The sequence below is a fragment of the Acanthopagrus latus genome, chromosome 6, assembly GCF_904848185.1.
Source record: "Acanthopagrus latus isolate v.2019 chromosome 6, fAcaLat1.1, whole genome shotgun sequence".
Classification (NCBI taxonomy): domain Eukaryota; kingdom Metazoa; phylum Chordata; class Actinopteri; order Spariformes; family Sparidae; genus Acanthopagrus; species Acanthopagrus latus.
Genome location: NC_051044.1, coordinates 19,407,812 through 19,431,571, shown reverse-complemented (window position 1 = coordinate 19,431,571; position 23,760 = coordinate 19,407,812). Strand labels below are relative to the sequence as shown.

Below are 23,760 nucleotides of genomic sequence, written 5' to 3'. Positions count from 1 at the left end.
ACCTTGTGTTAAATAAATGAACCCTGGACCTTATACTTCGCACCTTGATGCATCGATATTAACAATCTAACAATGTCAGATAGAATATCAGTCACAGGGGACACTTTAGTGTCACAGATGTACTTTTCATAAATGAAGTACATTTAGATAATAATACTTCTGTACTAATTCGATAGGACTTTAAATACAAGTATTTTTACATTAATGTGTTGCTTCTTTTTTTCCTAAGCCAAGAATAATATCTGGATTCTTCCTCCACCACTGTTTTTTAGACATTAACAGTTAGAAAAAAAAACTTGTCCACTCCACTTGTCATCTGAAGTGACACATATTTCAGAAGCAGAATATTACAGAAGATGAAGAAGGTATAATGTTTGGATTTAACCACAGTTGTGTAAAATGTGGCTGGGGTGGACTGCTTCCCTTGTTTAAACTTTGCCAGGGTGAGCCGTGCCATGCTTTGTGGAAATCCAGTCAAAACATGACTTGTGGTACATACTGGGTTTCTATAGTAACGACAGATTCACTGGACTGCACTGTACGGTCGTCTTTTAAGGACAATATTGCCACACCTGGTATATTTCACACATGCCTTTATGTATCTTGACAGTAAAAGGTTTGATTTAAACAACTAATACAGGTAAAGACACATGCAGTTAACATGGATTTGTTAAGTTATCCAAGGCCCGACACCTTCACGGCAGTAAAGTACCCTGTGTGAACGGAGATTAGATTACCCTGTTGATCATTGAAACATTCAGCAGGCAGGATAATTCCTTGAACTCACAGGTGAGGGCCGGATCTGTCTGACATTTCAACACTTAAAGAAAGCCACCAACCACACTGCAGCTGAACTTTACTCACGCCTTAAATACATATTTGTTTAAGAGAAATGGTTTGCAGTCGGATTCAGTCGGCGAATTCATTGGAGCTGTTGGCATTATGCTTTTGTTATAAATGTCAAAAGATATTTGCTTTTTCATGTGAAGTTTCACTGATGATACAAATTTTCTGCCACATATTTTTGAATGACTGACTGTAGTTTATGCATCTTACATGGATTTAAAATAAAAAAATAAAAAAATTCCAGCCTGACTTTAGAAGTTGATTGAACCAGGAGAAATAAAAGAGTCCTTTATAGGGTGTATTTACTCCTGCAGGGAAATCCTGTCATTCATATATGTAGTCAGACAGAATATTATGCCTACTGTCTGTCTCTAGCACAACCTACTGGCATTGTGCACATAATCAACACTGCAGCAACTCAAGATTAAGTTCTTTTTTGAAATTCTTCCCTATCTTTGATTAAATATTAAATGGTTTGTTCATATTATTTTATTATATTTTGAATGTTTGATAGAAAAAAGTACTCTAACAATTAACTGTTCACATAGTCCAAACCTCGTTATATGCTTTCAAGAGTTTAAACCTAGTGTGATTTTGCCTTATATATATATACACATATATATATACACACACACACGTATGTATGTATGTCAGAATCCCTCCAATGTGCAGGATGTGATGTTTCCGACTGTACTGTGCAGTATTTTGTTGATATCAACAGTAGAACGGACTTCCGGATATTGCGTATACAAGTTTAATATCTTGAAAAAGCTTTACTACAGAATTTAAATACAATGTTCTGAAAAACTTGAAAAACAAAGCTCTATCATGAGAGTATCTACATAACAACATGGAAAATGTCCAAACAAGTAAAACCTGTTACTATCTTCTTCCAGGATTTAGCTGTAGTCAGTTTAAATTCACATTTCAAGTTAACATGGCTGTCCGATTCGTGATAGCACCACTGTGCTACTGCATGAGAGGAGCTGTTAACCACTGTTGGAAAAAGGAGGACTGACTGGATCCAGTATTTCCTGTGTTTACTCCTCTGCTGGATGGCTGACATTCACTGCTGCGTCATCTTGGCTGCTTCAGCTTTAATTAGTGAGATGAGTTCCAGGTTAATTAGAAACACAAAGCGAAGACCTGCAATCTGAAGAGAGACAACACAACATGTTAGTAAATCTAACTCAAATACATACACCAATATCGCTCAAATTATGTCATATGCAACTTAATTAACAACCCCCACACACCTCCACCACTGAGTTGTTGTTGAGTTTCCACTTGTTGCCTGACAGGACCGGTCTGCCATCAATGTAGATCGGTCGTCTGCCCTCATTAGCGATGAAGAAATCGCCATTATTCTTCAGTTTAATAATTCCTGCAGACATTAATACATGTGATCACGTAGTTTAGTTTATTCCAACAATGTCAGAGGATGTGAAACAGAAGTTAAAGACATACAGTAGCAAAAAAAATCAGTTATTAAAGAGGCCTTGTCTTTTTAGGGCAATGATAGCAGAAGAGAATCTAGACCCTGGTTCATCTGGCTGAAAACTTATTTAGCATTCCTGAGTTACTAAAAAGGTTCCAGGACAGGTTCCTTCAGTGGAGATTAACTATATTTTGTGTTTTCACAGCAGCATCCATACCTGATTTTCACAAGCCTTAATAAGTTAATTGTCACATGTATATGCTCGTATTCAGTCCAGGCCTTGAACAAATAAAAATTAGTTTAAGGGGTTGTCTGTAAAACTTTCAAAGATGGAACAGGGTTGGTAATCATTTGGCTAAATAATCAATATCAAAAAAAGAAAAATATATTAGTAAAATGTTTTAAAATGCTCTAAAAATGTGTCACAGCTGCTGCTAGTAGCTAAGTGCAAACTGTTTTAAAACATTGTTTTGCATCACAATGTGTTCATTCATTCACCTTGTTTTCTTGATATTTTCCAGGCAGGTCCCTCTAGTGCTAGATCTACATCTATGGGTTTGTCCTTGGTCGCCCTGCCCAACGTAATCTGTGTGAACATGAAACAAAAGATAATTGGCACACAATATGAAAAGCATCACCACAGATAAAAAAAAATCCCCTCTATGTTTCTGTATCTTTTCTTCTCACAGACATAATTCCTCAAACTTGCTTCTTTGCAGCAACTGTTTCTGAAAGATTTCTTACCTCTCGGGATCTCATGAGGTAGCGTACCATCCGTCCTCTTAACGCTGCCAGCGTCTGGTTGTCAAAGTCAGGCATGCTCATCCCTGGTGACCCCAAGACACACAAACAAACACAAATGAGTTCCCTCAAGCTGGATTCCTCCAAACGAATACATCTACAACAGCCATCTGCTTGGGTTGTTGTGTGAAATGTTTACATACCTGTGATGTTGTCCACTAGGACCTGCCAGCGAGGCAGCTCCTGCTCCAACTGTCTGATCTCTCTTTTCTGGTGACGATCCGAAATCATCAGCTCTGTAAGGAAGGGCAAAGGTAAACCAGGAGTGTGGAGGCTTATTCAAACAGTATCAAGACAATCAGAAATGTATAAATACCTAGACAACAAATCAATTGGGGTATTTCAACTTCAGGCAATGAGCTGTGATAAACTACTTTTACAAAAACAGCACAAATTATAAGTAAATTAGACTTTTTTTCTCCATTTAATGAAGCTTCGCTCTCCATTTGTAACTGTTCATTTCTAACTCATGTTGTACCACATATATCATATTCAACTTGTTTATTCATAATCAAAACATCTTACCATGTTCCAACACCTCATCTCTACTCTCCCTGTGTGAGGACACAGACAAATTGATTAGCACTTAGAATCTATGGTCAAACATTATTTAAGAAAATGGTAGAATGGTAATGGCTGTCACATTACAAAAACAAAATGAAATGAACACTTCAAAAACAAAGGCCGTCTTACTTTAATTTTACGTCATCGACCATCTGTTCGGCATCAGAGAAGTTGAGGACCTGATCACCTTTAGGGAGAGGCTGGACTACAACATACAATCAAAACCAAGAGGATGATTACATACAGAAATGCTCCACTCATTACTTTATATAACTTAGACTTAGTCAGCAAACCTTTTTGATGATTAGCTCTAAAAAAATGCCTACCTATGAGTGTAATAATTGCTCTAATTGGACAATAATCAACTGTTCATTCTGGCTAGATACACATGAGGAAGAGTCTTGTTCTCTGGCATTTCCAAGCACATGCAACTGCGGGTTATGCAATATGAGAACATTTTCTAAGAGGAAAAATGTTACATTTAATTATCATGCCCTGCAAAAGAACATCACCATATTCCAAATTCACAGAAGATATAAAAGATACTTCCACAGTAAGACTTAAGTTAATGTGGAGTAAGTGTGTGGGCAACTCAACATACCACTCTGGTCATCCAGTAGGTAGTACTGCTTTAGCAGCTGCCAGTGCACCAGCAGGCTCTTGGGGGTCCGAGATGGGTGAAAGACACCAGGGTGTTTGCTCAGGAGCTCCTGGAACACGTCTAGTTTGGGCTGACTTGTCTGTTCAATGACAAACAAAATACAGCTCGCTTTGAGACAAAAACAAAAACTTTTCTCGGACTGGTGGGTTTTAGCTGATTAGATTCTAACATTCAACAATAAAATGTTCCTAACGTGACAGTAAAACTTACTGAACCAATCTTGGCCAGCAGTGCCTCCTCAGGCTGACTGAACAGGGCTTTGCTTTGGATTGCTGCAATGGCTTCTGGGTGAAGCTGACGCATGGCCTGCCATGCCAGCCTTAACAGACAGAACACAGAAAGAATTCAATAACCTTTTAGATAGATAACCAATATAGAAACTTGAAGGGGGAAGTTAAGTTGCTGCAGGCTAAATCTCTTACTTTGAGATGACGGGATCGTAGAGGAGAGCGTACCACCTCTCTTTAATTTCCCGCAATGTGAAACGACAGCTGAACTTGACCCCCAAGTGAACAGAAGTAAGGTCTGTGGTCTAGAGACAAGAGTCATACAAACATAATTGCCAAATTAATTCATACATGTTATCAGTTCTTTCAAACATCAATCATCACTTCTATATAACTCACCTGTAACACTGCATTTATAAGAAGCAGGTCATCAGTTGGCTTCCATCGTCCCAAGTCTTTAGTAATATGTAGAGGCTGCTTGCTTTTCTTTACTCTTTTGGTGATGGGTGCAGGGTTTACTACCATGGTGAGAGGCGGTGTGAGAGAAGCTCCTGATTTTGTCACCTGACAGAGTCACACAAAAGCATATAAAAACATCCATCAAACCTATGTAAGCTTATCATCATTAGGTCTTTAAAGAATCTTTGGATTTAGTGGTCCCATGTACCTTCTTTTTCTCACTAGATGAAGGTTCACTCCCTGGGCATCTGACAGGCTCTATGACCGGAGGACCTTTGACTCTACTGGAGGACTTCACGAGACTGCTCTCCACCAATTCATCATCAAACTTTTTCCTCTTTATTGACCTGAAGGAAAATACATACAATTCCTTTGACATTTGCAGATATTTGAGCATTAAACAACACATCTTCGTTCGCGTCGCATGCCAACAAAATGCATTGACTATCAAACCTGGATGAACTTCTGCGTTTGGGAACACCACTGCCAAACGCTTGTGTTGCCGTCCTTTTCACATCTTTTACTCCGAGTGATTCCTCGTCTTCTGACCGACTCTGAGCACCAGCTACTGCCATCGGTGCACCAACCACAGGGTCACCAGCTTGCATCTGTTCCATCACAACGTGAAACAAATAATTAAGTAATACAGATGTGTCTCAGGTCAGAGTAGAGGGACTTGGGACAAGGTAAGAATAGAAATCCTTTCGGCTTAAACTTTATTTATTGTTTCACACAATTATACAAATATTCCGAACCAAGAATAGTTTCATCTTTTTTGAAAGGGCAACAAACTGCAGCGGCTGTGCATCAGTACTTAGGAGCATCCTAATTTGAAAAAACAGTTTTTAACAATTCATGTCAATCTTAACAACACTGTATGACAACATCTTTCACCATACATAAGCTATACAGGACTTAATGTCAAAGTAATAACTAAACAGAAGAATGCCGTTTCAGGTGAAAGTATTTTATCCACAATATTACAGAACAATTCTTAATGAGACGCATGTACATGTATGTTAGGTATGTTTTTGAATGTGGGAGTAAAGGGGGTGGACTGGCTAATAAACTTAGCAATGCTTTTGTTTACATGTAACGTTAGCTCTTTAGCATTTCCAGTTGCCTTCCATATGTAATATTTAGCGCAAAAACACAGATAACCCAGAAAATATTGCACTACAGTCAGTTTGGGTATACAACATAATTTGATCAAAATGAGCCAGAGAGGGACTCTGATAACGATTGCTTGTGTTAGCTAGCTAGCATTAGCTTAGCAAACCCAACGTCCCATCAACAGCCAGCGTTAGCTCGTTAGCGAGCTAATGCAGTTAGCTACGCCGTCTAGTGACCCACCTTTTCTCGCTTTTTTCCTTCGTTGTTGTATCTGATCCGTAAACCGGAGCCCGCGTATTCTCTATACACCTTTTTATAAACGCCTCGTTAGCAAGCTACATGGCTAACTGGCTACATGAATTTGACGTATGCCTATTAGCATTAGCTGCCCCGTTTTCTTCCTGGGAGCGTTCTCGCGGTTAGCAAACAGCCTCACGGCGCATTACCGCCCCCCTCTGGACATTCTGTGCAGGCATCCACCCCAGTAACGTTTTACACAAGAGACAAAGGGACAGCTTCAGTCCGAAACAGTGTTTTACAGTGTTGTCAATGCTCGGGATTTAACACATTTCACACGTCACTGTTTTTTTGGATTAAAACAGTATGTTATTTAGCCCATGAGATATTATTATCATGATAAGATACTACTAGTGGTAATTGTCAGTAACTGTGAACAGTACCTTAACCTATTTATCTAAATATCAATAAAAATTAGTTCGCATATACATTTACGGATTTAAGATCAACTACTTGTCTAGTTATACTTTCCAGCTTCATATTGCTCTTGAATACACCACAGGGGAGATACTGTTAGACCGTTAGGGTTAGTTTATTGTTTACAGTATTCATTTATTTGATAATTAGATCAACCACATCAAATTCTTTTTGCTTCCCGCGACATGAATCTAAAAGCTTCCCAGTGTAGATATATTTCTTATTACCTGTACATATTTACCCAGTATAGAAACAAAACCAGCATTTATTAACTCTTGTGATGTTTCTATCATGGTCCATCTCTCTACAGTTTAAGATCGATGTAAAATGGTCTTATCTTCACAGTGCTCCTACATCAGTGAACTAATAGGTGCATTACTTCAAGTTAGTACACGCAAACACAGCTGTAAATGTTTGAAGCCAACAGAGTCCACAACCGGGATTGTAGCTTTCAGAGCTGATGTCACATTTTGAATCAATGTTTAAAGGTAACCCTGATCAGCACGTCAGCGCTCTGATTCGGTCCAAACTATCGACCTACAGCTGCTGCTGCAACAGTCACACTGCACAGTCCACATGGCCATGTCACGCAGGAACTCTGATACTCAGTGTTGTGTTTCTTAGAAATCACTGCCTACGTGCCCGGTGGCTGTTCACAGGAATCAGACTAATGACAGCTACAAACGTGTTTGATCAGTTAAGACCTACTCTGATGCAGCTGATGGTGACGGGGGGTTATTTTCACTCAACACAGGCGTTAACTGGATTCTCATTGGTTAATGAGACTGACAGACAGACAGACAGAAGTCCGATTTGAAACCTTTTAATTACATTTACAGTAACAGTTCCAAAGTGTGTTAAATTAGAATAAATACAGAGTTCAGATACTGAAGTTTATCACATTTACAGAATGGTGTTATATCACTCATAGTAGGTTTAGAAAAACAATTAGACATACACTTGCACTGTGCTGCACTGTTGAATTGTGGCATATATTTACATTTTGAGGATTTGCCCAACCCACGTTTTCAACAGTGGCACTGTGCTCTATCACACAGGAATCATTTTAACAGCTGCCTTTTTTCTTTAATGTAACACATCGCTGAAAGTTTTTTCCACTATACACACCTCATCAAGTAGCTGACCATTACGCTGACATCATATCCACATAAAACTCTCACAGTAGCTCATTAAGAGCTGAAGATATTGGAGATAGTGTTTTCTGTGTGCCAGTCGGATGACTCCTAATACACTCGGATGATATAAGCCTGCGAGAGATGCAATGTGCCTCCTAGTATACTGGCACAACATAGGCTAACACAGTTGAAATGAAATATTTGCAGGATTTTGCCTTATTAAGGGAATAAGAGTGCAGAAGATCACAGATCATAATCAGATTTACATTTACCCAAGTCAGGAAAATCACAGACATGTAAATGCAACACTCACTTTAAGGATAAAACCTGAGTCTGAAGATTGTCTGCTGATAGTGCTGAAGGAGATCACTTGGCTCGATCTTGGCCTCTGTGCAAATAAGTGCTTGATGGTAATTTTATACAAAAAGAATCTAATACAGTATCAAATTTGGAGTTACGTCGCTCACTGCTCATCCTCTATTCGTTTGTCCTTCTCCACGCCGGATTCCTCGCGTCAGGTGACAGGTACGGAGGGATTTTGGCCTCTGATGCATCGAAGGTTGAAGGTCCACTCTAACAGCAGTCTCTCGGGTTCCTGTGAAAACTCCGCCTGATGGGACTCCCTACCGCGGAGGGACTCACGTTTTAGTTCACGTAACGAGGGGGAGAGAGGAGCGCGTCACCGTTCAACAAACTGGAGGTTGATGACATTTTCAGGGACTAGAAGTGTCCGTGTCATGGGCTTCACGGAAACCCCCTCCGGGTCCGGCTTCACATCGAACTCCATGAGGATCTGATGAGAGCAGAGACGGAGAGAACAGGTTTTAACTACGGGGTTAAACAAACCAAGTTCTGCTGCTGGTGTTCGGTAGTGATCCTTGACTGAAATACTCTGATTAAGAAGTAATCAAATTAATTTATTAGGTACAGGATTTGCACAGATCCCATTCTTTTGGATTTTTACAGTATTCCTGGAAAAAGTGCCACAAGAGGATTAGGTAGAAACACTGCCGTTTGTGACTGTATTTGTGTATTTAATTGAAAACAATCTAAATCACTTGTTACATAACCTCTATAAACAGATTGTGCCTCTATGTCTGTAGGCAACGGGCAAAGATTTTGGTATCGGAAGTGTTCAGGCTTTCATTTGTAGTTTGAGAGGTGTTGACCAATCATGTTTGAGCAGACTTGAGCAGGTCCCAGTATGTTTTCTATGTTTTTTGTGTATGTGTGGCATAACTTTAATGTAACTGTACCTGGATTTAAACTCATTTCCCCCCATCAGTTTATCACACGATCACTATTGGTTGTTTTCTACGTGTGCACATTCTTCCCTAACTCAGCCTAGATTCAGACCAGGTCTGGGTCCTAATATTTTTAAAAGCTAGTCAGCCATCTCCTTGTCCTATCACCCCACTATCCATCTACACGAAAAATAAGATCAAGTCCGGCCGACTCACCCTGGAGATGGCAAGGTAGAGCTCCAGCTCGGCGATACGCCGACCTATGCAGCTGCGTTTTCCCACCCCGAAGGGTACAGAGGCGTACGGGTGGTGAGTCTGGTCCTTGTTCAACCACCGATGCGGCAGGAACTCATCTGGATTTGGAAACACAGCTGGATCCCGGGATGTTGCAAAATGGCACAGAGTGATCAAAGTCTGAATGGAAAGGTAGACGGAAAAGTGTGAAGGGTTTGAATGCAAATCATCATCATGGCAGAGAGAGTGAATGATTCCCTCACCACACTCACATTTTTAGGGATCAGGTAGCCTCCAACCTGGATGTCTCTCTCTGTAATGACCCGTGCATTGGCAGGAATGACGGGGTACAACCTGGGAAAAGTTCAATAACATCGTTTAAGTTGCAGGTTGAAAACTGGACATCTTTAGTTAATGAGCAGAAGGCTTTTGGAGTTATACCTGAGCACTTCTTTGACTGTGGCCTTCAGCAGAGGCATGCGAGCCACATCCGCCGCCTCCGGTATCCTTCGACCACCCAGCACACTCAGCACCTCCTCTCGGAGCGAGGCCTGAACCTCGGGGTGACGCGACAGCTCGTACAATGACCAGGACAAAGTGCTGGAGATCTGAATAGACGGAGGCACACATGAGGTTAATACAATCTGCGGGAGCAACATCAGAATCCGGTGAAGAGGTGGAGCAGAGCGACGGCTCTTACAGTGTCGACTCCGGCTAGAAGCAGCTCCGTGACGTTGCTGTAGACGGTCTTCATGGGCAGCCCAGTCCGTGACAGGAAGTAGGTGAGGTAACGGCCCTCTACCTCCTCCCCCCGTGCGACTTTCTCTGCTTCGGCCGTCATACGCTGGTCAATGTGGCCTTTAGCTGGAGGCACAGAGAGATTTTGACAGTGAGTGGACGCTAGGTAGCAAACAGCAGCAAGTCTTGAGGTTTTTAATGAGGAGAGATCAAGCTTCCCTCTCAGTCCTTCCAATCACGCATTAATTCCCCAGTGATTATAAACTAGACTTTTACACAAACTTGATATCTCTGTTTTCGTGTTTTGCGGGAAAAAACAGCGGCGTGATCATCGTGACTGAGGTTCAGATGATCTTGTAGTGCGTGAGGGTTGAGGACTTTAATCTCCTGCTTTTCCTTGAGCCATGATTATTTTAAACATGTCTGATTTTGACATGTCAGCTCTGGATAAGTCGCGAGAGCAACGTTCCTGAGTAGAAACCAGCAGTGGCAAATAAGAACTGAGAGCTGGCTGGTAGGAAAGTGATTACATAAAGTGTGGAAAAGACATACAGTATGTTCCACTTCCATCTTCATTTTGTGCATTTTTACCTAGAGGTTGTTTATCATTATCTTTCTATTTTCTCATCTCTACTTTTGTAAAATACAGCGTCAGCTAAACAATAATCGCTGTCACCATTCCAAGTGTTTGGGACAAATTACCTACCGAAGTCAAACATGTAGTCCCAGCATTTACAGAAGACGTTCCACGGTTTAGGAAACAGCTGGTGCAGCCAGCTTGGCATAGCCATGGTAAGAAGCGTCATGACAAACATGGTGTTGATGGACTGGATGAAACGCTCCGTCTCTTCAGGAACAACCGGATCCAGGCAACCGATTCTGGATTCAAACAACACTGAGGAAATGCCTGTCAGAAAAAAAAAAGCAGAAAATGGTGAAGTCAGAGAGACACGAAATGTAAAGGATAAGGATAACCTTGGGATAAAACCACAGCGAGTGCTTTTAAAAAGCAAAATAATGATAATAATGATATAAGTGGGGGAAAATTAAGCAATAAAAATATCACTAAGAAGAAATTATGACTACATCCCAAAATAATGACATCTAAAAAATGGTTTACATCACAGTCCACAGGCTGAGCCCAGCCTCCAGTCAAAAATATCATCTTGGCAACGGTAGAGTTAACGTTTGCAAAGTGACCACACGGTCACAGGACCGAAACTGTGTTTAGTCTGAGAGAATGAATGAATGTTACTCTCGAGGAAGGGAACTAATTACAGTTTTCCATTCTGACGTGTGTAATGGTCAAGGTGCTCTGTAAAATGAGTTTGGTGGTATTCAATCAGCAGTAATTAATGAGCAGAAGTTCCTATAACATAGAAAAGGAATTATGGTGCAAAGAAACAAAGTAGATTTACTGTTTTTCTGATGTTGACTATATTCCTATCCAATACATTTCAGAGGACAGTATTGTACTTTTCCCTCCACTACATTCATCTGACAACTGTAGGTACCAACTCTACATTCTATTTTACAGATTAAAGGAAAATGATGGTATTTTTATCCCTTACAGCAGGATGTTTACTGTATTTTGCTGTGTAATTGACTAAATGGAACCAAAAAGCTTTTGGATGGGTTCGTCAGACTTCCTCAGCTGGCAGCCGAAACAGCAGCCACAGTGGCTCCAGCTGACTTCCCTTGTGGGCAACTTGGACTATCAGAGTAAGTTCACTTGAACTGCTTGTTTTTGCCACTAACAGGCTAACGCTGTTACAAAGATTGTTGAAAAGATCCCGACGGAGATAGACTTTTTATCTTTAACCAGAAATAGCCTCTATGCCACTTTCGCTAAATCCACCAGACTCCATTCACATTATTACCGGAAAAAACACTTAATTCAAATCTGACAAAAAGAAATGCAAAACACATGATCAGTTTCTAAAATATGATGCTCTGTTGTATAATTACCTCTAATACATAAAAACTGTATTTATAATAAAATACATATACTATGTAACATAACAGTATAAAATAGGCCATTCTGCTTTATGAGTACTTTTACTTCTGAAGCTTTTAGTTAAGCCATATTTTTTCCACCACTCGGAAGGTGACATAAAGGTTACTTGTAACTATTTGGGTAAGTCAGGCTTTGATAGGCATGTATATTTAACAATGTCAGCATCATCAATTAATATCACTTCCTGCATGTGGCTGGTCCTAATTACCAATGTTTACATGCAGCGTAGTGACACGTGACATTTCCTCTCCTCAGTCTAGACATGAAACCTTACCCTCGAGGCCGAAGCGATAGAACTCGCCGGCGATATCGGTGACGAGGCCTTTGGGTCGTCTGCAGTGGCGAAGTTTTGCGATGAGGTCACTGACTACGCTGTTCAGGGTTTCATCATATGCTTCAACAGCCTTCGGTCGCAACATGTGCTTCCCCAGGAGACTCCTCACCGACTGCCACTCCTCCCCCTCACTGGGAGCGCACACAGAGTTAAAACGGAGAAAAGTTAGTGCAGCATGTGGACGCACAATTCAAGACGAGCTGCTGCTGCTTTCAGTTAAGACAGAATTATAAGTCGCTCACTTTGACATTGACTGTTTCTTAAGATTTGAGGCATCTGATGCAAACAAAGAGGAAACAGTCTGACACTCACGATGTCAGCAGTCCATAGTGGTGTCCTCTGAGCTTCCTGTAGTCCTTCCAGGAGGACAGGTCGGACCTCATGGGGTGCTGGCCCTCCTGCCTCAGCACCTGCTCAATGAGCGCCGGGTCGGCCACGTGAACCGTCAGGATGGGGCCGAAGCTCGCCTTCCACATGGGGCCGTACCGCTGCACTCCTTCCAGCTGCAACATGAGAGAGAGGGTTGACCTTGTGAAAAAACCTGCAGGCTGTGCGATGATTGGCATCACCTTCAGACGCACTCTCGTTTTGTTTGAAGCACAGTTTTAACAAATGAATATGCCTGCAGCCTTTTTCGAACCCGCTGATGATGAGATCGTTTTTATTGAATATACATAACTTGACAGGAACAGTTTGGTCAGCCAAATCTCCTCTGCGTGGCTGACATGTTGATAACTGACGGCTGAATTAATTTAGAAAATGTTTTAACAGACCTACCGCAGCGCAGATGAGCAGTAACAGGATTTTACATCTTTACCTCTCAAAAGGGAAATTTAGATCAAAGTCACCTCCGCTTAGGGCTGGATGATGTGCTCTTAAAATATTATTGCAGTTTTTTAGGCTACCTCAATATATGATGCGCATCTCTATGAATGTAGGATAACAGCGTTACATACGTGTTTACTTCTCAATACAAGTTTTCAATAGATGGTTCTAGTTTGCAGTCAGCACCAACATTACGTCTGACAAACTACAGAACTGGGAACTGTATTGAAGACTGTGGTGTTGCACTCAGAAACTGTGGGGGGCGCCAAATTGCACAAAATGCCAATTCCTACATAATGTTGCTTTAAAAAAAACAGCTAATAGAAAATAACAATTCCTAAAACCGGTTCCTAAAAAGGTTGTGTGTTATGAAAAGGAATTTTCTGGCAATAAATGTACTCAAGAACATTTACCCAAGTGCTGCACTTCGGTAAAAGTTTGAGTATTTACATTTTCTGGTACTTTATACCTCCACTCAGCTACATATTGGATGAAAATAGTGCACTTTTTACTCCACTACATTTATTTGATCAATTCAGTTGCTAGTTACATTGGTCATTACTGCATCAGAGTCAAAGTAGTGCATTTTTAAATGTATTAATTTTTTATCAGCGAACAGATAAAATTCCAAAAATCAGAGAAATGCGGAACATTGGTTCTAATAATCCGCCTGGTCGAGTCGACCCCAGTATACAATTTACTTTCACTTGTATACTTAAGTACATTTAATATCAGAAGCCTTAAGACTTTTACTCAAATACTATTCATTCACGTGACTTCCACTTTTACTTAAGTAATATTTTAACAACAATGTCATCACTTTTACTCAAGTATGACTTTTGGATTTTTTATACAACACTGCTTGGGAACCATATGTACAAGTAAATGCAAATCATACGCATATTTTCACACATGTAGGCTACTGTGTACTATCAGCAACTTAGTTACAATACATGAGCACCTCCAGTCAGAAATGCTTCTTGTCACATCATGATTTTATCTTCAGTTTGGTGCTGTGAGGATCAGGGCCACTCTCTGCCCTCACCTCACATCTCAGCACAGGTCATACACTGGCACCACACGTGATGTGGTGACATCACAGGAACCCCATCACGTCCACTATCCAACTTAGTGTGCATTCACTACTGAGAGCTGACTTCTTAAAAGAAAATATGACACCACCACCACCACCACCACTGAATGAACACGATTTGCAATGCCATAGAGTCAGTATTATTCAGTGAGGGAGATGCTGAAGCCTCGATGTGTTTTTGACAAACACAGTATTGTAGATATAATATAGATAAATGACTTTAAGTGTCTTCAGAATGTCAGTGATATCATAATCAAGTGTTTTCCTTTACTACAGCCGCTCCGGATGCGATCAATATGTCTCAGACGCAAAGACAAAACATCTGCATGAATGCATCTTAAAAAAAAAAAAAAAAAAAAATCAACGCAGCGCATATGCATATTGCTTTAAAGTGTCGCGGCTCCTCTTTCATTCAAACCCCGCTGCACTATAACTTTTCATTATTTATTTATTTATTTTTACCTGTAACTCGTGCAGCCGTGACAGCCCCCGTTTGGCGAACAGGTCCCAGGCGAAGCTGGCGACCGACGGTCCGGGCATGTCGTCCAGGGTCCTCACCGCCTTCTGCGGGCTGGCTGACGCGCCCTCGGCCCACCTCTCCATCCATTTGACCAGGGGGAGCGCGCTCCTGCCGGCGGACACTTTAAGAGCTTGCTGCAGCATCCTTCTCACAAAGATCATGAAGCGGGGGCCGGACCGGGTTCTGTTGGAGGTCGGTGCTCATTTTCATTCCCGGGACTGGTGGCCGTATTTATAACGCGCGACCTGCTCCTCGAACCCGCGGAGATAAAGCTGTAAAATTGTGTTATTCTGGGCCAATCATGGGTGTGAGTGCCAGCGCAAGCCCCGCCCCCGCCGGCGCATGCATGGGACCGTGAAGGCGCGAGGCCAGAGGAAGGTGTGTCCAATCAGAGGGCTGAGCTCAGACCATCCCAGACACAGCACACGTGGAGGCCCTGGATAAATAATACACGGTGCCCCCCCTCTTCTCCTGCAGCACTTTGCTCTCTGATATCTCAGCAGACTGTTTGGCGATCACGCACTTGTGGAAATTGGTATCTTACGTGCCTAAAAGATCACTTACCCTCAAGGCCACTGTTGTATAGATTTCACACACCATTATGTAGGCCAGCCTCAAGCACAGATAGCCCGATCAATAACCACAAAGTGCCTCAAACTAAGCTGAAAAACAGGCTTTTTTATGAGTAAGAAACGGTTTGCAGAGGGCAAGAATCAAGGAGAATACATCTGAACAGTATTTCAAGACAAACGTGGAAGAGAAACCAGCACATCTATCTGTCTTTTCCCACTTTTTCTTTTACCTGGCGCTGCTTTGTTTACCCAGATATGACCAGTTCTTTTCTTTTGCTGACTTTGTAGGTTTCCTAGCGAGGAGAGTGCAAATCCTGACCTGATTTCATTTGAACTGGAATTTGTCCAAAGCACCATGTGTGCGGACTGTGAAGTAACAACCCCGGGGCTGTACTCAGAATCTGCCTCAACATTTCCCCCATTTATTTCGTATGCTCTAACTAGAAATCACCCAGTTTCAGGGAATAGCAGCGGACTGCCTGGCAATCCTCAGCCCTGAAATAATGAGGCCTGATGGAAGAGCTCTCTGCACCCCCAGTGAGTTACATCTCAGCAGTGAATTCACACTTGGCAGACTTTTGTCTTATCCATTGGTGCATTTGAACGTGTTCAGTGTTTACAGAAGGGGCCCCCAGTGATACGTCCTCTTGTTTTCAAGAGGTTCCTGGTGACTTTAAAACATACAGAGAGATGTTATGAAGAAACACGACGGTAGTTAACAAAACATTTTGACTGGTTATGGATTTAATGTGTGACAGTAAATTACTCCAATTAGCATTTATTTGATTCTGCAGTAACTGAGAGAACAAAGAGGAAACGCTGATCAAAATGTCTTCATAAATACATTGAGGGGGTGAAAACTGCTTTCTGTTCATTTGTAATGATAAAGAATTAATTCAAAACATTTAAAAAAAACAAAACATTTTGCTGTGGCAACGTTTATATGATAAAGAGCCTCACAGACATCATGATGATAGGTATGAAATGTATATAGTAAAATGAATCTTTGTAATGGACTGAGGGAATGGTGAGAGTGATGAAGTCCCGGGACTATAGTTCACTGACATATAAGTGGATTTAAGTAGGCAGCAGTCCAAGTCTAAATGAAGTTATGACAATGCAAATTTCTGTGCATGCTCACTGATGACCATTTGACTGACAGGAAACACTGTAAAACAGTGTGTATGGGATTTAAAACCAGTTATGAATCTCAGAGCTCCATGACAGAGGGAGCTGAGACGATGTACAAAACCTCCCCATAGTCCAGGAGAGGAAACTAAGTGGCAAAAGTAAGTAATTTCCAAGCTGTGAAGGAACGTTCAATTAACTAAGTAATTAGAGATCTCATATTGATTAGAAAAGATGTCATTTACACCCTTTATTTTAAAGATGAAACCTTCACTGTGGCTGCAAAGCAAAAAGCACTGCAGGCCGTCTTTAGCGGTTCACCAGCTTGACCACACTAAGAGGGTGTATTTTCAAATCACTTTGTGATTGCAGGGCTTCTGGAGACGTGAATTACACCTGATGAGCTGTGTGGAGCTGGATGAGGTTTTTTCACTTGCTTTCTTGAAGTTTCAAGTCCCCATCGACTTCAGCTGTTTAGGAGGATGTTGCAATGCCGTTTTTGCAGTGGAGTTCCAGAAGTGTTTGGAGGTGTATAGTGTCAAATGCAGATATTCAAATGCCAACAGTGCTTTCACATCAGTACAATTGTCGTAGAGATGCATTTATGCATTAATGTGCTAAAGGTGCGTATATAAATGTGAGCAGCCTGAAGGAGAAAGAGAAATTGAAAATGCACCCAGCAGCCCGCACAAAGTTGTTCAGAAAATTACACATTGGCCTTTTTTTTTTATTTTTATCCTTAAATGATGTTTAGGATAATCGTGGAGCAACATATTATTTATGGAGCAGCATCAACTAAATTTACCACAGGCCTGCTGCTCTGTGATGTTCTGAAATCATGAACAGAACTGAGCTTTGTGCTGAGTCAGACGGATCCTGCAGAGGTACTTCCCACTGTAACATCTTGTGTGTGTTGTGGGATCTTGCGCAGGGCACTTATACAATGTATTCTGGGGACATGGTCTTTATTTTCTCGTGTGTCAGCATTCTACAAGGGTCAAGTAAAGTGAGACTGATTTATTTGGCTACGGGCTGGAAGAGAACTCAGTCTCCTGTGAACAACTCGCTGCTGCCTGTGTGGACTGGATGTGATGAAAATCAAAATGTCATGAGGTAAATGTAGTCCGATAAATGAAAGTAATGGGAAAAAAAAAACAACCAAGTGAAGTGCTTCTGGGCCAGTTTTGTGGAGATCGTTTTGAAGTTTAAATAATATTTAAACAGTTGAAGTCATATCAACATCGGTCATGATGTAACTGCAATCGCCTGCGCAAGTTCTCCTTACGATACAGACATTCATTCTGATCACAGAGGTCAGTAAGTGCACGAAAACGGAATATACGAGCGCAAGATGACTAGTAGTGGTAGGAACGTGAGGCAGCTGATTAGGTTGCATAATGACGATTAAAGACAGCCAAGCCAACGAGGATGAATCGATTGAAAACACTTGACAGCAGCTCCAGCTGTATTGAACGAAGCCTTCGGGGCAGAGGGGGTAATATCGGAAAAACGTTTTAAGGCCCTGGAGTAATCACTACATATCTGACCTCTTGAAGACACAAAACAAACCGTGATGCTGAGTTATGGGGATGGAAAGTACAGCGAGGAGCAAAGGTCTGTCAGAAAACGTCCATACACGAGACAAGTACACGAGACTTCCTGGGTGGAAGATGGAAAGTTATCTTCAAGGCACAAGGAGATACAGATAAACACAGTGACCCTTAGAATTTACATAAACACATAAACAACTTTTAAAACAAGGTCACCGGCATCTCGATCCGTCTTGGTCTTACCCAACTCAACGCAAACAAATCAAACCAGCGATTTTGCTTTGTGAAATTGATGTTTTGATATCTGTCTGTTCAGGTCTCCACACACACACACACACACACACACACACACACACACACACACACTTCTCTGCAATGAAAATACTGACTATGTAACAAATGCATTTCCTCCAATGTGTTCTGCTCGGCGTTTCAAAAGAAAGATCCTCACATTTCTGCCCTGGCACTGTGGCTCAGATGCTCATCTTCAGTTCCTTGGTAATTTAAGGCCACACAGGCGGCTGACACGAATTAAACTCACCAAACCAGACACTGGTACTTGATCTTGGCTCGCCTGAGAAACGGGAGATTAATATTGATTATGAAAAACATAATAAGAAATCCTGTGGAAGAATGGCTTCATTGTGCCGTTGTGCGGTGCGAGCTGATGTGGCCCAGTTGTAGATCATGCTATGGAACGCAGCAGGGATAGCCTGAGAGGTACCCGGTATTTCCCCTTACTGTATTGGCTCAGTGCCCAGAAGGGAGGCTGCTGTACTCAGAGACTAGTGTGCTAAAGTTCATGGCTACAGTCTCTCTGTCTGGGTGGTATCAGAAGAGTGTATATGTGCCCAGAGGTGCAGATGAATGACTGTGTGTCTAGAGTGGCTGTGTTTACCGTTTTTTTTCTCTTATTCAGCAGGGCAGTGAGCTCCCGTTCAGCACCGCCGACACATCATGATATAAACGTTCTTGTGAAAGAAACATGAACAGGATGATATTGATTTTAGTTACAAGCCAATTATTTACAGGAAAATTGATATTACTACAACATTTAGCATTGAGCCTTTCAATTTCATCGAACTGCCACTTGGAGTAGTGGAAGCTGAAACAAATGTGTTGATCACTCTGATCAGTAAGTGTTAATGTTTCACAGCGGGTGGGGGTGGGGGGGTGACCCAAGTGGTCAGTCTGGGGGAATAGCAGTGCGTCTCTATGATCCTCTTGCTCTTCTGCCACTACACAGCGCCACTTGTCACTTTCATCATGAGGGTGACTCTCCTCTATAGAAAATACAGGCTATATATAGCATTACACTGTGTCATTACATGTAAAGTTTACAGCATATAACAAATCTAAGACGAAACATGACTGTAACTTGCACAAACCTCAGTCAGATTATAGCCACACCATGTAACTTTTAAAGTAATCCTGGAGAAAGACGGTCGATTGTTGAGTCTCATTCCCAAACCAACCGTCAGTTACCAATGCTTTGGGTTAATGGTTGAGGTCCAAAAGGCAAAGATAGGATTTGATTTTTGGTTGGTGGTTGAAGATCTGGACATGACCCGGCCAGTGTTTGTTTGGATCAGCTCAAGCCCCCCTCAGATCCTGTAAAGGAGGAGTGGGTGAACAGGTGATGATTAGATGGATGGATGGATGGATGGATGGATGGAAAGAAACTTGATAAGCTATCCCTCTGCAGAAAGTTATGCTTTAAGGAGCAATGAGTCGGACAGACTAGACTACCGCATCGACCAAAGTAGCCCTCTGACTGAGCACTGTCTCTGCTAGTAGGGATGGAGACTGGGGAAGACTGGTAGACAAGGAGGATGGAGTCCCCTTCAAATCACCAGCTGACCCTAAATGTTTACTGTTTCATGTGTTAATTCATTTAGCTAATATTCAACTGCTTGTTCATTACTTTGAGCTGACAAGCTGGGGAATCACAACATTAAGTACCCACAATTTCAGTGATTGAGCACCTCTGTGTTCGGTTCCTCTACTATTTGTATTCATACATGCATGTTGTTCCTGTTTGTCTAAACAGAAAGTTTGCTCTTTACGGTGTTTATGGTGCTTCAGAGGTGTTCACACGCAAAATGTTATCTGTATGACAATAAACTGTAGAGATGCTGTTAACAGAGTTATGACATCAACATCTGCCAAATGCCCAACAGCTGCTCGTGAGCGCACAGGATATGAGGATGTGGTAATGAAGGAGTCAAAATAGAGCAATAAAATTACTGAATGATGAACTTCATCGCCTTACATATGGTGACTGATTATGATTGTGCAGAATTCTTCATTTTTAAGACACGTTAACATCATGAATATAAAATAGGAGGTGTGGTGACGGGCATCTGTTAGATACAGAACACATATGGACTCCAGATGTGATCGTCATATAAATAAGACTTTTTCATTCTGGCAGTATATGATGTATGTCCACCAGGTTTTTTTCCTGAGAAGTGTCTTAAAGCAAAGACCTACTGTATTAGAACTGATAATTAACTATACAAAAATAACTCTCTATGATGATTTTTCACTTAAATCTGTAATTGACTCTGCCTGATTGTGTTCACAAAGAATATCAAGAGCTCTGTGCAGAAATCGAACATTTGAACAAGCGTGAACCAGCGATTATATCCATTACATCACATCACATCTGATTGATAAAGCCCAAATAAAAGTTTCTTGGAATAACGCGATGTTTGTGACGTTTACGTGTGTGAAAATATCTTATCATAACATTCACTTTTCACATTTCCACAGTAAATTGATTTACTTGTGTTATTTACTTGTGCAGACAAATCATCCAGCAAGGAATAGATGGACAAACAAAATGGCATCACCAACCTACCATGCTGTTAGCACAGCAAAGACAGTTTGGAAGAAAACCTTGTGGAGGACACACCAAAGTTGGATCCATGTGGGGATGTTGAAGCGACTAAGCTGCTATCACAAATCTCCCAGGGCAGATTCGGCCTCACCTATAGCCAGCACGCAGCACGCTAGACATGACTCGTGACCCCTTGGCACTTATTTCGGTCATCCGATGCAAGCTGACTTAAATAATGAAGCAGTCATGATGTTATGAGCAGCAGGTGTAAACAGTTAGAGAGCCGAAGAAAGCTGCAGCTGCTCTCCCCTTCAGAATAATTACTGGTGTCCATCAGCAGCAATTGCTTACTTTGGAAAGTTTGGGCAGATCAGATTTCCTAATATTTATCACTTACATGTGGTGGTTGGGCAAACATGGACGTGCAATAAAGATAGCAGTGTTTGTTTTTTTTTTTATTGTTTTTTTTTTAACCGACCCGATCGTTTAAATTATTTTTGAGATTAATTATTTTCTGAGAGGGTTGGTCATCTGGCTGGAAAAGTATTGTTCTCAGAGATTTTTTTTTTGAGTTTTTTAGTTATTCCCATTGTACCTTAAGTTAGTAAAATTCATACACATCATATACACATACACACATACTTTTAAAATAAATAAGACATTTTTCATGACGTTTTTCAGCATTTTAGAGGCAACAAAACCAAATATTTTTGATGAGATGTCGGGACAGTCTGTAGCAGCCGTTATGGCGACAGTACCATGTAAAATTGAACTTAGAGAAATGTGAAATCTGTCCGTGTTTTGCACCGACCTTCATTGCCAAACTTTTTTCTAGGGATCGGTTAAGCCCATGGACATGTCACCAATGAAACACCACATGTAAGGTCAGACTTTGCCAGTGCATGCATGGAAGAGGTGCAGACCAATACAAGAAAACATAAGAGGTAGAGGAGAGAGGTTTGAAGAAGTTGCTTGCAACACAATACAAAATGAAAGAGCTGTGACTCTTGACACTTCATTTCAGCCTGAGGGGAGCCAGCAGGTACTGGTGATGGGTTTGGGTGGAGGAATTACCAAACTACTGAAAGACAGGCTCAACCACAACGGGAAATTTTCCTCCCAATAGTCACAGGCAGTCATGCAGTACGGGGGCTGGACACAGTTGAGAGACAAAGAGAACAAAAGATTAGATTGGAAACTCAGGTCAGTGGAGGTTTCTCATTAGTCCGGAGTGGAGAGTCCCGAGTGAGGAGGGATTTGATGCTAGCCTGCAGGATGGCAGGTTTGCTGTGATGTGGCTGTGCAGAATCTCAACATTATTGTCAACGCTGTGGGAAGGAACAAGTCTGGATTTACTGTTGAAGTACAGCAGCTCAGATGGTTTTGGCTGAGCCTGAGGTGACGGGCAGACATCCAGCTGGAGATGTCAACCAGGCCGCAGAGCTGCACACCTCAACCTGAGGATCAGGAAGGAAAGAGAGGCAGAGTTTATGTGCCAGTGGCTTGGCAACGAAGTAGGAATGTTTTGATGTGATTATGAATGTATAAAGAAGATCAGATCAGAAAACTTTTTTCATGATAAATGATGAGTTCAGTTAGACATGGAACAATGAGTGCACACATACAGAGATCCCCTTGTTGGCCTGTGTTGGAGTCTGGTGGTTTACAGTATTAAGGGCTTTGAAAAGGTCTGGGAGAGCGAAGACTGAGGAAGACGGAGCCGTTTAAAGGAGCAGCTCAGCTTTTTGTGAGGAGTTTCATGAGAAGATCGATACCACTCTTACATCAGTACTGTAAATGTAACACCACAGTCAGCAGACGGTCAGCTTATAGTACAAAGACTAGAAAAGGGCGGGGGGGCATGTTAAAGTTAAATTAATTTGTTTAATCACTACGAAAAACTACGTTTAGAAAGATGTTCTGTCGTTATGTTGTGGTTATGTCTCTGACTATTTCTTGGCCAAGAGCTTTGACTTACTGAAGTTTCCAGACTTAGTAACTTTGGCACTTTGGGAAGTGTGAACGTTTTCCTGGCCAAGAAATAATCCAAGCGTACAACTGCAGGGTGCTGGTAGGTATTATCATGGATCCCACTGCTTGTCTTGTAAGACCCACCCTACCCTTCCTCTGATTTGCTTGCATCAATTGTTTTTTTCGTATGATGAAGCATCGACAGCTTCATGGTCCTAGTACTCCCTGCTAAATACATCCAAGTTTTTTGAAAGGTAGAAGGCCAGAAAAGCAGTGTTCAAGTTCGACTTTCTTCCCGTTGAAAATACAGAATAATTCGGACATATATTTTCATGGCACACGTAGTTAGCTGGACAGCCACAGGGAGAAATGGAGGTCAGTGAGAATTAGCTAGCTAGCATGCCGTTTCCTAAGAGTGTTCGGAGGTTGTCTGGTGTTACTGGGTTGTGTCTGTGTTTTTCTTGCAGTTGGTTTGCAAAACAAATAGCCAGCAGCGTGGCTGATGCAGCAAATTGTGAGCCGTAGTGTCCCAAGTAAACACATCAACTTGTCAGTGTCTCTGGGCCAGTGAGGTCGAGCAGACATGGTGGTGTCCTTGAGAAAAACAGACATTTCATTAACCAGAGCCACAAATACTCATGACTATGAGTCAACAGTTTGAGTCAACCACAGAGAATGCAACCAATCAACCGAGGGCGCGTGTTGCAGGAATAGCAGTGGGATCCATAATAAC

At 41.6% G+C, this 23,760-nt stretch overlaps 2 protein-coding genes and 1 long non-coding RNA gene across 3 annotated transcripts; all 3 read right to left on the bottom strand.

Moving 5' to 3' along the window:
• Nucleotides 1-1,584: 1,584 nt before the first annotated feature.
• On the bottom strand, nt 1,585-6,561 carry mcrs1 (microspherule protein 1). The gene is made up of 14 exons (XM_037102542.1): nt 6,350-6,561; nt 5,450-5,604; nt 5,205-5,343; nt 4,937-5,101; nt 4,733-4,842; nt 4,521-4,629; nt 4,251-4,389; nt 3,779-3,854; nt 3,611-3,639; nt 3,229-3,321; nt 3,029-3,111; nt 2,783-2,870; nt 2,103-2,230; nt 1,585-1,999 (listed from the first exon to the last, which is right to left on the bottom strand). The coding sequence occupies exons 2-14, from the start codon at nt 5,602-5,604 to the stop codon at nt 1,913-1,915; spliced, it is 1,401 nt and encodes a 466-aa protein (XP_036958437.1). The 5' UTR covers nt 6,350-6,561; the 3' UTR covers nt 1,585-1,912.
• Nucleotides 6,562-7,630: 1,069 nt separating this feature from the next.
• Nucleotides 7,631-15,276, bottom strand: LOC119021281 (25-hydroxyvitamin D-1 alpha hydroxylase, mitochondrial). The gene is made up of 9 exons (XM_037101470.1): nt 14,907-15,276; nt 12,839-13,029; nt 12,467-12,657; nt 10,882-11,082; nt 10,138-10,301; nt 9,879-10,045; nt 9,710-9,791; nt 9,420-9,617; nt 7,631-8,752 (listed from the first exon to the last, which is right to left on the bottom strand). The coding sequence occupies exons 1-9, from the start codon at nt 15,123-15,125 to the stop codon at nt 8,639-8,641; spliced, it is 1,527 nt and encodes a 508-aa protein (XP_036957365.1). The 5' UTR covers nt 15,126-15,276; the 3' UTR covers nt 7,631-8,638.
• Nucleotides 15,277-19,383: 4,107 nt separating this feature from the next.
• Nucleotides 19,384-21,228, bottom strand: LOC119021978. The gene is made up of 3 exons (XR_005075810.1): nt 21,078-21,228; nt 19,603-19,825; nt 19,384-19,497 (listed from the first exon to the last, which is right to left on the bottom strand). It is a non-coding gene; the product is annotated as an uncharacterized LOC119021978 (long non-coding RNA).
• Between the last annotated feature and the right edge of the window lie 2,532 nt (nt 21,229-23,760).

Excerpts from the sequence above, each read along its gene's own strand:
- LOC119021281 (XM_037101470.1), bottom strand. The coding sequence starts at position 15,125 with ATGATCTTTGTGAGAAGGATGCTGCAGCAAGCTCTTAAAGTGTCCGCC. Across the intron at positions 9,792-9,878 it reads ACAGTCAAAGAAGTGCTCAG|GTTGTACCCCGTCATTCCTG; the intron begins GTATAACTCCAA and ends AACTTTTCCCAG. Across the intron at positions 9,618-9,709 it reads GCTACCTGATCCCTAAAAAT|ACTTTGATCACTCTGTGCCA; the intron begins GTGAGTGTGGTG and ends CTTTCCATTCAG.
- mcrs1 (XM_037102542.1), bottom strand. The coding sequence starts at position 5,604 with ATGCAAGCTGGTGACCCTGTGGTTGGTGCACCGATGGCAGTAGCTGGT. Across the intron at positions 4,390-4,520 it reads TGCTGGCCAAGATTGGTTCA|ACAAGTCAGCCCAAACTAGA; the intron begins GTAAGTTTTACT and ends GTCATTGAACAG. Across the intron at positions 3,112-3,228 it reads CCTAGTGGACAACATCACAG|GGATGAGCATGCCTGACTTT; the intron begins GTATGTAAACAT and ends TGGGGTCACCAG.